At 41.5% G+C, this 13,037-nt stretch overlaps 1 protein-coding gene across 2 annotated transcripts in view; it reads left to right on the top strand.

Annotated features, from left to right (window-relative positions):
* The window catches only part of LOC145424181 (uncharacterized), a 43,977-nt gene extending 31,263 nt beyond the window's left edge, over positions 1–12,714 (top strand). For both annotated transcript variants that reach the window (XM_080297216.1, XM_080297217.1), the window contains exon 4: positions 12,378–12,714. In XM_080297216.1, coding sequence (XP_080153342.1) covers positions 12,378–12,705 — 328 coding nt within the window. In that variant the 3' untranslated portion in view covers positions 12,706–12,714. The remainder of the gene's footprint in view (positions 1–12,377) is intronic.
* The last annotated feature ends 323 nt before the right edge of the window (positions 12,715–13,037 follow it).

Consider the following 13,037-nt stretch of genomic DNA (forward strand, 5'->3'; position numbering starts at 1 on the left):
CCAGCCTGCTCTTGCGCACCTCTGTGGTAAATTTACAGCTGCCTGTTGACAGTATTGATCTGTGGAGCTGCCGCTTTGATAATAAACACTCTTTTCATTCACTGTAATTTTATGTTTGGTGGATATATGGATAAGCACACGGTTTAATTTAAAAGGTAAATGGTCGCAGCGCTGAACAGTCACTGCAAATTTTTTTATTTATAGATTTTCTTTATTTGTTCAGCACCTGCTTCTTTTTCACTAAATTCCAGCAGGATTTTTTTTTTATTTAGGGTTTTTATTTATTTACACCAACAAATATCTCTAAAGCCTTGTTGTGTAAAACAAACAGACTAATGTGTTCTGAATAAATGACATTTTATAGTTCTTGTTCTGCGATTCCTCTAAAGAAACATGGCTTCTGTATCCATTTGGTTAATTTGTCTTTCAGAGAAAAGGCTCATATTGCTAACGGTACATGATTAAAGTAAATCGCATTTACATTTCTATAACCAACAGCAGGTTTAGATAGTTTAGTTAATTACATGTAAATTAATAATGACTAAATACAATAAAATATTAATTAAATCGATCAGTTTATTTTAGATTACATAAACTCTTTAGACATTGCCGATCATAACGTGTTTTCTTTATTTCTTTCTTTAATGTCCCTTGGGAGGGTAGGACAAGACTTTGTCCAATTTTCATTGCATATTATTGGATTAAAAAAGCCCTCTTGCCAACTATTGGCTGCAACTCCATTCAAATAACAGAAAAATGGGGATGTGGGGGAAAGTTCTGCTTTCACAAGGAATTATATAAGGTCATTTTTTGGTTTATTGGATATTGGACAAGGCACCGGGGATGATTTAAATAGAAATCTTAAACTCTAAAAGCCTCGTCAGCAAAGTAAACCTCCTTAAATTTGGTTAAAGATAATGACCAGATTATCCACACAGCCGTGCAGCACATTTATTCCTAAATGTCACCCTGTCCTGCTGACTTTCTGTCCATTTTTACTGTGGTGCAAACCCCCCCTCCCCCCATCCCTTTTTTAAAATGATCCAAACAGACTGAAATTCAGTTTAACCCTATAATGCCCTTTATGTCATATTGTATCATATTTGATACATGAGTTTCTGAAACCTCTATCTCATCAACATAATCAATACTTGCCATAATTAATGTATAATAAAAATATATCATTCACAACATGATATAGAAAAAAATTGTGGAGTTTGTTACAAGAGTTAATGAACATCTCAGTTCCAAAAAATCTGAATTTTCTAGCTGTTTCTTTTAAAGGTTGAGTCTTAAAACATTACGTTCTATTAAATAATGTAGTTCCCGTGTTTGCCACTAGATGGCGGTTGCTGCCCAGCTATCTTGTTTTCCAGCAGAGCTTTTGACTTTATCCAAAGGAAAAGTTACGCAACATGCAACAGCTTTTAGTATTCATGGAGCAGCTTGGTAATATTAGGACACATATGCATGGGGATTTTAACATTGTCTTTTATTAGATATGTTAGACATGAGCCTAAAATGTCACCTGCATTTCATTTGAGGGCTTCACTTATGGATGGAAACAGTTTGATGAACCTACAGTGACTTTGAGTTTTCCTTGGACAATTTGTTCTCCAGTTTGCAGCATAATGATGCCCTCCAAAAATACATTATTCGTGTAGATTGTACAGTTTTACACCTTTTCCTTGTCATCACAGCAAACATTGTACGACATTGCTTCATATTAGTGGAAATGCTAAAGACTACTCATAGTTGTATTCAAATTTGCTATAAAATGTGTTGACATGTGTAAGGATTAATCCCACACGGGCTTCAAAAATGTATATTGTATGATGTGAATGTTACATTTATGATTCAGGCAGCGCTGGTGTCAAACACTGCATTGCGGGGCTTTTATTTGAACTTTCTTTGGTTTTTAAAATGTGCATAAAGCTTTTCTGAATGAATCAATCACCATAAGAGATTCAGTGCATGTGACAGCTGACATCTACTGGAAACAGCAGCTTTCAACTAGTGTCTAAAAACACCTAAAACATGCTTCCCAACTGTTGCTTCTACCACTCGAAACTCGCAGTACATGTGGAAACCAGGTTAACAGCACGCCTAGGCAGTCGACGCATCGAACATAACTCTGCTCCCTGTGGGGAATGATGATTTATGTGGGCTGTTCCATAAAATCTAGGGTTGCAACAACAGATTTGCTGGGCTGAGAATAGGGGGCATGTCAGTTCAGTTGCTAGGAAACAAGTGGAGGAATACAACAGTGGAAGGCAGAAATCTTGGCTGGAGAAAGAGGGGGAGAGAGGTTAAGACAGCTGCAGAGATAGAGGTGGGTAAGAGAGAAAGAAAGAAGAATGTGCCACGGGGTAAATGTGTTTCATCATCTTTCCTCTGGGCGCTGAACGAGGCCCGGAAAGAAAGCAGCAGTGCTGCTGTTTCCATTGTGTGTTGTTACAGATGGATGACTACTGATCTTCCGAACCCACTTTTAATTATTCCTGTTTCCATCATTAAAAACAAACTCTTCCCAATGTGAAGCCCAGACGTTCAAATGATGGTTCCTCTACTGCTCATGCTTAACACACAGCCAGCTACACACACAGGTCCTCTCATGTTTCAGCCATTACCATCTCAATGAAGCTAAATATAGTCCAGTCCCCTGGTCCCTTCATCTCAACACATCAATAGGTTGGGCTTTGTCGCCTGTTGGTCCGTCTGTGTTTGACCCGAGCTTTTGGGCTCTGGGCGATAACACGCTGACCCAGCACAGCTGTTATTCTTGGGAAACTTCACGTGTGGTTTTTGGAGATTTGAGTGTTTGATATTGAAGCTGCTGAACGAGAACACTTTTGACACTTTTAGCATTAAAGTCTTGTACTCAGAAATATAATATCATTAACCCCACACAGCTGCTGTGCTGCATGTGAAACTGAAAACTCTCAGAAATCATACTTGGCAGTACAGTCATATTTATATCAATTAGCTTGTTTTGTGTTTTCTGCAGTTAATTCCAAAACTGTGTGTTATCATTTTGTTATGGTCTCGTATACGTGATGGTCCATCGTGTCCGGGACTGCATGTTGCAACGATGACACAGAGAAACAGTTTAATCAGCTGGTGATAACACAATAAACCTCAGCTTTCTCAATGTTTTCGCATATTTAATATCATTTATTGCCACAGGCAAACACACTGCTGTGTACATAATGTAAAGTACTTTGTAGGTTTTCTACTGTATCAACGTTGATCCTCTTGGAGGGGAGATTCATCGTGTAACTCGGCTCACCTGAGACTAAAAGCTGGTCCATGCTTGTCTCTTCCACAGCACAGATGAAACGCATCCACTCGCTGCTTGCATTGCTGATGCTGCAGACGCCCTCACTTCACTATTTTTTGCGTTAGTTTAATCAGAATATGTTGCATCTAATTGACTTAAATCTTGCGTGCACCCCCAGTTTGTTCGAGTTTTACTTGGGCTCGTGTGATTAGAAGAAGGGAAAGGTTTATAATTATTGGTTCTGTTTGTTTTCTTACTCTAAAGTGCAGAAACAAGTTTACACCAGTACAAGAGGAGGCTGTGGTGGGGAAAAGGGGAAAATTTTAATCAGCCGGTATTCTTTGGAGACATACGCTGAGAGGGAGAGAGCAGTAGCTCCAAATAAATGAAGACAATATCTGACCGTGTTAGAGCGCCAAACAAAGAGTAAAGAGGGATTCATGGCTCTGTGGTCATTAATTTGAAATTAAATGTGATGTTGTGCTGCCTCACTCAGCTAATGTTGAATATATATGGTATTTTTACAAGGAGGCTGCTGTCCACTGTGTGGAGGCGTCCAAGTTTTACTTCAGGCGCCCAAGTTTTACTTGGGCGACCGTGGTTCAGAGAGTTGGGAAGCTCATCTGTAACTGGAAGGTTGCCGGTTCAATCCCCCCAGCTCTCTCTGACCTGGTCGTCGTGTCCTTGGGCAAGGCACTTTACCCTACCGCCTACTGGTGTTGGCCAGAGGGGCCGATGGCGCGATATGGCAGCCTCGCTTCTGTCCCAGGGCAGCTGTGCCTGCACCAGTGTGTGAATGTGAGAGTGAATGAATAGTGGCCTAGAAAAGCGCTATATAAATGCAATCCATTATTCTGTGACCACAATGCAGAAAACGACCGTTGTTTGATCAAACAGCAACAGATTGTTTGCTTTTTTTTTGGCGCAGCTCCTTCTCCATGTTCTGTGCACCCAACTGTTAAAATAAGTTTGAGTTCCTGCAGCACCTTCAGGTGTGAGCACCTCTATAAAAGCTGAGGATTTTGCAGTTTGCTGGTCTGGAGCATTCAGGTCCCAGCATCTCTCCCCAAGGTCAGACTGTTCAATACTCAACGAAATAAAAAAGAGCTCCATGTCAGACTCAGCCCTCAATGAACATGATAAATGTTAAAATTCACGACAGTACGATTAGAAAAAGACTTAAGAAGTTGAAAACGTCTTCTCTCTATAAAGAACATGACAGCATGGCTTAGCTTTGCAAATTTGTTCTTGAAAAACACCACAAAAGAGGTTTGGCCATAATGTGCAGCAACCAAACACTTCATACCACCTGTCAAGCACGTGGTGGAGGGGTGATGACAGGACTCACAGGACTGGGACACTTAAATGCACTGAGTTGACCATAAACTCCTCTGAATACAAACGTATTTTAGAATCTGCAGACATTTGTGCAACAGATAACGCTTGGGCAAAGTTGGGGAACAGGTGAACGGTCATAAGTCTAGATCTACACTCCCTCTAAGCCGGTGGCAGGACGTTAAATATATAAACTAATAGCTAAAATTCCTCCACAACAATCTAAGCGATAAAGTCGTATCGTAAATAATTACTTCGTTGATCCTTCAAAAGTCATTCTACAAGAATCATAGGGTGTGCTTAGTTTTTGCAGGACTACCTTAAGCCCAGTGACATGACTGCAGGCTTGCATAGCCCAAAAAGGCTCAGCAGAAGGTATTTCTGTGTATAGTTTGAATTATTAATTACAGCAAAAGCTGGAACAGATCCATTTAAAAGTTCACATAATGTTAGGCAGTTTGCAAATTTCATTTTCAAGCAAATTGCAAGCAGCTACAGCGATACATCTTTTGTAGTGTGTGTGTGTGTGTGTGTGTGTGTGTGTGTGTGTGTGTGTGTGTGTGTGTGTGTGTGTGTGTGTGTGTGTGTGTGTGTGTGTGTGTGTTGCTGGCATGCCCCCGTGACATTTTCATGCTCTGTAACAAACAGCAGGACTACTATAAAGATTTAAAGCACTGAAACGAGCTGATGACGTGTGAGGTGTCATGGCGCTGATGCCTTAATGTGTGACTGCAGGAAGAACAGCTGTGCTATTGTGGTATCTAAACGTTTCTCAAATTTGGCCCAGCCGATATGAATAAGGCCACTTTTGTTTGCATCCCAGGATGTATGATGCTGCATGTGACATCATCATGCAGGGGTTCGCCTAGAGCGGCGAAACCTCCCGAGCAAACTTTATCTCTTCAAAGACCCAAGGCTGTTATGTTCAATCATAGCCGTTGAAAATACTTGGCTGTATGCTGTGGACTGAAGGTTCTGAGGTTTATAAAGGGAAGTGTCTACTTCCAGCAGTGTGATAATGGAGTGGCGTAATGGAGGAGACAAGAAAAACAATTATGAAACTCTGGTGACGTGTTATGATGGGATTGCCTGGGTGTGTTTTGGTCTGCTCTGTAATACCTGCACAATTAAAGCTCCTCCCCTGGCTGTCATCAGCTGCGCTCTCCACACTGATGAAACTGTGTTGACAACTCTGACTCACACTCAGATTCCTTATATTACGTTTCTGTCTCTCTCTGTCACACACACACACACACACACACACACACACACACACACACACACACACACACACACACACACACACAGTAAATAATGTGTGTTATCTACTGCATTAGCTTCCAGCACTTACACCGCTCCAATTAAAATACTTCTCATTTAAGCAGTGATTAATTCTTCGTTTCTTTTTTCCTCAGTAGAGTTCACATACTCCGCTGTGTTTTGCAATAAAGTGTAACTAAAGATGAAAAAATAGACACCTAAATAATAACCTAGATCATACAACTCATTTATAGGAGTCTAATTTACAAATGATGCACCTCTGCTGACTCCTAGTAAACAAATGGGACCAGGCCTTTCACATTAGACTCTTATTGACTTTCTATTAAATGTATTTTAAAACATTCTTCTGTTGCAAGGCTTTTATGAATCGATTAGCCCACCTTAGCCTGTTTATTTCTTTTCTGATCTGTTGTTGTTTATATGTTTGTTTGTTTTTTTGTTTTAAAATGTCTTTATGGATTTTTTTATTCTATGGAGCATCTCAAAGCTTTGTTAAGTAAACCTCTATTTAAACATGTTTTCTCTATGATTGTACTCTACTATCCTGCATTCAGCAGCAACTTTTTATTTACACCGTGTTGGTGCAGAGTTTTAATTCTTCAACAAGGTGCTGGAGACATTCCTCGGGGATTTTGGTCCATATTGACGATTCAGATTTGTGAGCTGCACGTCCGTGATGCAAATCTCTTGTTCCACAACATCCCACGGGGGTGTTCTAATGGATTGAAATCTGGTAACTATTCAAGAAACCAGTTTTAGATGATCTGAGCTTTGTGATGTGGTGTGTCATCAAAGATCGATATGCTGCGGTCATAAATGCTCAGCGTCAACACACAGATAGGCCGTGCCTTTTTAATTACGCTCGGTTGGTACTAAGAGGCTCAAAGTATGCTAAGAAAGCATTGCTCACAGCATTGGAGTAGAATAGAGATACAATTATGAGATATAGTTAATTGTTTTAATGGCGTTTGGATGGAAGCTTTCTGTAGTGTGCAGGGATGAGCCCTTATTGATCTGTAGCACCTTCCAGACGGCAGCAGATTGAAAAGATGGTGGCCAGCATGAGAAGAGTCCTCGATGATGTTCTGTAGACGTGCTCGAGTGAACGTAGCTGACTGTTGGTGGTCCAGCCATGCTGTCATGTTGTCTGCGATAAATTCTGACCCTACCATCTGGATGTTGCAGCAGAAATCGAGACTCATCAGAGTCTGACTGGGTGTGTCCTTCTGCTGCTGTAGCCCTTCTGCTTTAAGGCTTGATGTGCGTGCAGAGATGCTCTTCTGCATATCTTGGAGTGGTTACTGTTGCCTTCCTCAGAGCGGTCTGTCCATTCTCCTCTGACCTCCAACATCAACAAGGCGCCCAGAGAACTGGATCTTTACTTTCAGATCTGTAAACCCTGGAGATGGTTTTGAATATTTCGCCCAACCAACAACAACTGTGCCACATTCAAGGTCACTTTTCTTTTTCACCTTTCTTCCTCAGTGAGATCTTCTTCTCATTCAGTTTGATCTTCTGAAACGTGTCCAGATGTCTAAATGCACTGAGTTGCTGCCATGTGATTGGCTGATTGGACATTTGTGTTAATGACCAGCTGAACAGATGTATCTAATAAAGTGGCTACTATGTTCTATTTAGTGTTAAAGTTTTAACTTTGAGTTGAGAATCTGGAACATTTTATGCCCCAAAGTCTTCTTTGTGCTGCACTGGAGACCTTTTTCTTGTTACACGTTATGCTGTATTCATTTCTGTCTCATTTCTGTCTCATAATTCTGTTTTGAAGAGCACGTGTGAGCTTGATGTCCTTGCTGAGGTGGCACCATGACACTGAAGCTGTCCCAGCCTTCCCAGATATTTTTGCAGAGCACAGACAGTACTGCCTCATGAATGTGTCATCTTCTTACTTCTCTGCTCCAAGTCACCGTGGGACTGAGTTTTTAAAAAATCAGTCTATCAAAACCACAATCTTTGTCATTGTTTGTTGAGGAAAAGTTGTAAGGTAGGAAGTTAATCCTTGGGGAATTTTTCCTTTTTTAGATTCAGTTTATTTCTGCATTTGTACAGATGGATACTGTCTGGCTTAACTGGAGCACAGTATCATGAAATTAGTTCATGTTCATGACAGAAAGTGGGTTAAGCAACCTGAATTCAACACATGGGAGCTTTGTGGGAATACGTTGCTGAGCAATGACGGACTAAAAGTGTCAAATGAACATACGTGCATGCACACGTTTGTTCATACGTGTGCTCGGTGAGTAAGTTTCAAAACTGATAGGAGAAGAGAAACAATAATGTTCAGGTTTCAGATAGATGCCTGCCAGGTATCTCCGTTCACACTTCTATTTTTGAACCAAAATCTCTCATTCTGTGGCACCAAGTCCCATTACGGGAGCAGAGACTGTCAACCTGCTGCCATGTCCATGTTCCTGATGTAGATTTTCTGCAAGCTACACTCCTATAGACTTTCCAACATTAACAACACGTCTAAAATGCCAAAGTAGGTGCCTGTTGTCTAGAATATTTCCTTTCAGTAATACTGTTATCATGGTAAAGCGTAGGGGGGCAGGTTTGAATCTGCTTTTGTTAATACAGGAAGCAGGAAATTTGGCTTTTACAGATTATTAGTTAAGGTCTCCCATAAACTTCTAAATGAGCCTCTGGCATCCCTGTAAGAAAGATCATTAACGGATTTATGTAATTATTTGGGAAGCCAAAATCGACCCTAAGACTGTGTAGTGGTTTACACATTTGCCCAATGAGTGAAACAGCCCCGCTTTGATCCCGGGAGGAGACACAAATCCCTTTGGGGTTGCATCAGGAAGGGCGTCCGGCGTAAAAAATCTGCCAAGTCAAACATGCGGCGCTGCCTGCTGTGGCGACGCCTTGTGAATAAGGGAGCGGCCAAAAGTAGCTTTTATGAGACTCATTCGTAGCTGCAAAAGAAATTTAATGAAAATCATGAAAACATTTGAAAATCTTTGTACGCTTGGACACATGGACACCGGGTTCGTTTTGAGCTGGCGCATCTGATCAGGGCTTTGCCCACACACTTTATATTAAGCTGCATTTCAAATAATATTTAGAAGTGATGATATTTTATTATCAACATTTTATTTTTTATTCCTAAACCTTTTACTGATAGATGTAATTACCACGTCCTCCAATATGATGTTTATTTCTCTTTTAACTTCTCCAATATCAAAATAATAATGATCAGAAAATCCCTCCTAGGACTGTTTACCCACAGTCTGGAAAAACTTGGATGATCCAACAGTGAATTTATGTAAATTGACAACTGTGTACTCGAAGAACCATTAAAACAGCCTTTATTACATAAAATGTACATTCATGACTGCAAATGGAAAGTGGACTGGTTCTTATATAGTGCTTCCTACTTTACTTGAGCACTCAAAGCGCTTTGTACCACATTCACTCATCACACCCATTCATACCCTGAGTGCTTTCTACTTAACATTCACACACCAGGGGATGCATCAGAGATTACTTGGGGTTCAGTATCTTGCCTAAGGATACTTTGGCATGGGGACTGGAGCATCCGGGCATCGAACCACCAAAAGTAGCTTTTGATTTACAGCAACCCCAACTGCCAACTTGATAGCTGATTAGAAAAGATAAACACCAGCCAGATGGATTTTTCGAAATCCAGTCAGAATGCTCTCCAGCAGCTCAAAATCAATGAAATCAATCAAGACCCTCGTTCGTCTTTTGTCCAGAGAAGAAGATTTACTGTTCCTAGGTCAGCACCACCGACCACAAAACAGAAAATGAACCCCACCCAGACCTCGCTGTAGTTCTTGTAGTTTTGCATCATGCCTCATCAGAGCTAAAGGGACCGTTTCATCTGACTTGAGTCAACAAAGTAAGTTTACAGCTAAAAGTTTTTTTCATTAGAGAGAAACTGAACTGAAAGCAACATGTTAAACAAAGAAACTGTAACCTTTTGCTTGCTGTCTTTTCCAGGAAGGAGCCGTCACCCTTCCCTCTAATCATCCCTGCCGCTAACACCTAATTACCATAATTCACCCCTCACCTCTCAGCTAAGAAATCTGTGACTGCTGCTGCTGCACACTCCGGCAGAAACAATGTAATGGTATCACTCGCTTAGCGGTGCACAGAGGAAGTGGCAGAAGTAGCATTTTTATCAGACAATTAGTTGTTAGAGAGAAATAAAAAAATGGAGCGTAGCTGTTTTTTAATTTCTTTTTCCTCCCCGAATAGTTTTGGCTCATCACTCCGACGGACTGTTACGGGGAAATCCGAGGCGTCTCTTCAGCTTAAATGTCAGATATTTTTGCCTCTTGTGCGTTCTATTTTTAACGCCTATAATGTGTTGGAGCACTAATGACTTGGAAGCCACACACCATTGATCACTGCCTTCGTCATAGCACCATTACAAAAGCCCCATCAGTGCCGGTGTCGTGGTTAACTCTCCCCTGTGGTTCCTCTTTTCTTTGTCTTCTGTTTCCATCATCATCCGTTTACTCTCTCTCTCTCTGTCAGTTAGAAAAATTATCTGATGAAAGCCGGTGGATTTTATTTTTGCATTAACTCCCTCAATTGTGCCATTAGATAAAACCTTTTAAGGCTGAAGTTATACATATGAGTTCATATATTTTTGGGCAGGGACTGTTTAGAGTCTCATTACCAACCCGTCAAAGACGAGGCTGTGTTTATTTGGACATTTGTCCCTATGGTTACAAATCACTAATATGTCAATCCTCTTCTTGGTACTTTGACATTCTTGCCTGTCTGTGCCTATTTTAAAGCTGTAAAAAGCAGTTAACAAATATACATTTTTCAGTAATTTCCTAAATCCAGTGCATAGTGTAGTCTAAGTGGTTCGGGGCTATTTTCAGCTGTAAATTAATTAACATTTAGTGTGATAATGAGCAGCCTATTTAAAGCCCGCTGATGTGTGTGAGACTGATACATGCGGGATTTGCAAAGTAGAAGTGTCCGGCTTTTTTATGATGATGGAAATGTCATCCAGTGCAGTTGCTCATTATTTATTTATCTGTTTGTTTGTTTTTAACAAGGATTAACTTTATAAGCTGACTCTCATTATTGCTTGTTCCACATTAAGGTTTCGTGCGACTATATAAAGATTTTATTCCTTCATTCTGAAAACGTGTCATCATCCTCACACAGCAGCGTGACTCGCCCTCACTACGTGACTCGCAATAGTGGGTTTTGAACCCCGTAATTAGCCGAAGAAGCTCGCTGCTGTCCTCCTGAGTGTATTTAACAACAGGTGTTTACTCCTCGTCAGATCTGATGCGTGAGCAGCATCCGGGTTGCTCTCCCTGAGGTGTGAACCGAGCAGGGTGAACAACAAAAGTCAAAACAAATATGACAGCGTGGCCTCTGTTCAGATAGAAGCTGACCAGCCGACCTGTATAAGTGATCCGGTGAACATTGGGGTTTTTAAAAGGCTGTTGCGCACATTTTTACTGAAACCATTAATCCGTGTGTGTTATGACTTATGGCTATTTCAAATATTTACCTTTGGAATAAGTCGTTTACCTAATGCTTGATGTGTGGTTAGACATAATCTCTTGGAGATTGAGGCGAATAACTGTTTCCATTATATGCTGACATTATTTATTCCACCCGTGACTCGTGTTTTATCTGTCTTTCTTTCCTGTCAGCACCCGATTTGTTAACTATATTCACACCTCGCGAGCTGCATAGGTTGGACAGAGGTTATTAGTGTTGATCCTGTCGCATTAGGAGACACAGTTCACTCCTCCTGCTCTCACACTGCGGGGGAAAGAGGAGACGCTTCCTTTACCTACTACCCTGCTGCAGACGAGGCGGGTTTTTCTTTCCCGTCTCAGAGACAGTCAGCTTATTTTGTTGGCATGGAAAATGTCAAAGTTCTTTTCCCTTCGTGCTCTTAACGCACGCTCTTGGTCGCTCTGCTGGTAGGTGGTCAGCAGAGAAGAGGAGACGGGAGATGTGCTCTGAATTAGTCAGTGGACTGTTGCTAGTTTATTTAAAAATCCATGGATCAACCTGCTCTTCTGCTTTTCGCGCAGGGGACTGAGGATGGCTGAAGACGTGACCTGTTGCAGCTTTTCTTTCAGATTTTAGTGCTTGGATGTAAAACGGAGCAAAATGAATCAGTTTTCTCGGTGTGGCGGATTGTTAAATGAAGACGAGTTGAATTACTTTTTGGGACTTGTGTGTTTTTGCGCAAAGCGACTTATTTGGGGAAATTGACTCGGGGTTTTGTCCGGGCTGCTTACTGGAGCGATTCTGTGATTTTTCTTTTCTAACTTTAAAAGCACCGGTCGCGGTGTTGTTACAAAAAACCCTGACGATGGTCTAAAACTGATCAGGATCTCGCCACCCCGCCGCTGTCACGCCGAGCGCGGTACCGCGCCCTGCTTTCTAGGAGAGTATAACCGCATTTTCTCCCCTTTCTCATCCCACCTCCCGTGTGGTTTGCTTTTAACAGAATGGCCCGTTTCGGAGACGACGTCCCGGGCTTGTTGAGTTCAGGGGATGGAGGGTCAGAGCGCATCCGGAACCGCGATGGCGCTGCCGTGTCTACAGGTGGTATATCTCCAGCTTTCAAGCAGACCAAAGCGCAGCGTGCCCGCACCATGGCCTTGTACAACCCTATTCCGGTCAGGGAGAACTGCTTCACCGTCAACAGGTCGCTCTTCATCTTCGGCGAGGACAACGTGGTCAGGAAGTACGCCAAGAAAATCACTGAGTGGCCATATCCTTTTCAGCTTCACGGTGAAAGCACACTCATCCAGTATCTGCACAGACTCGTGTAAATAAAGTACAGCGGTGAGTAAACTGTTATCCAATTGGTTAAAACAAATTAAGTTTATTTGTGGTTCTACAGTCTCAATACTTTCTCCTCATATTTCCACAAGTTGTGCCCAATTTCACAGAGGGCAGAAGTGCTTCAGTATGTTGCCCTCAGTTTCTCAGTGCAACAGAGACTCAAGTGTAAATTTCAGCACCATGGACAGCACACACGGGACAATATGTAAGAAATTAAGTCTTCACCACATAAACAGGCTCACCTGGTTCTTAGGGTGCAGTAAGGAAAAAAGAGGCAAAGAGCAGGATACAAAACAAGTTAGAATCAGACTTTTTTCAG

The sequence above is a fragment of the Astatotilapia calliptera genome, chromosome 23 (genome assembly GCF_964374335.1).
Source record: "Astatotilapia calliptera chromosome 23, fAstCal68.1, whole genome shotgun sequence".
NCBI classification, from domain to species: Eukaryota; Metazoa; Chordata; class Actinopteri; order Cichliformes; family Cichlidae; genus Astatotilapia; species Astatotilapia calliptera.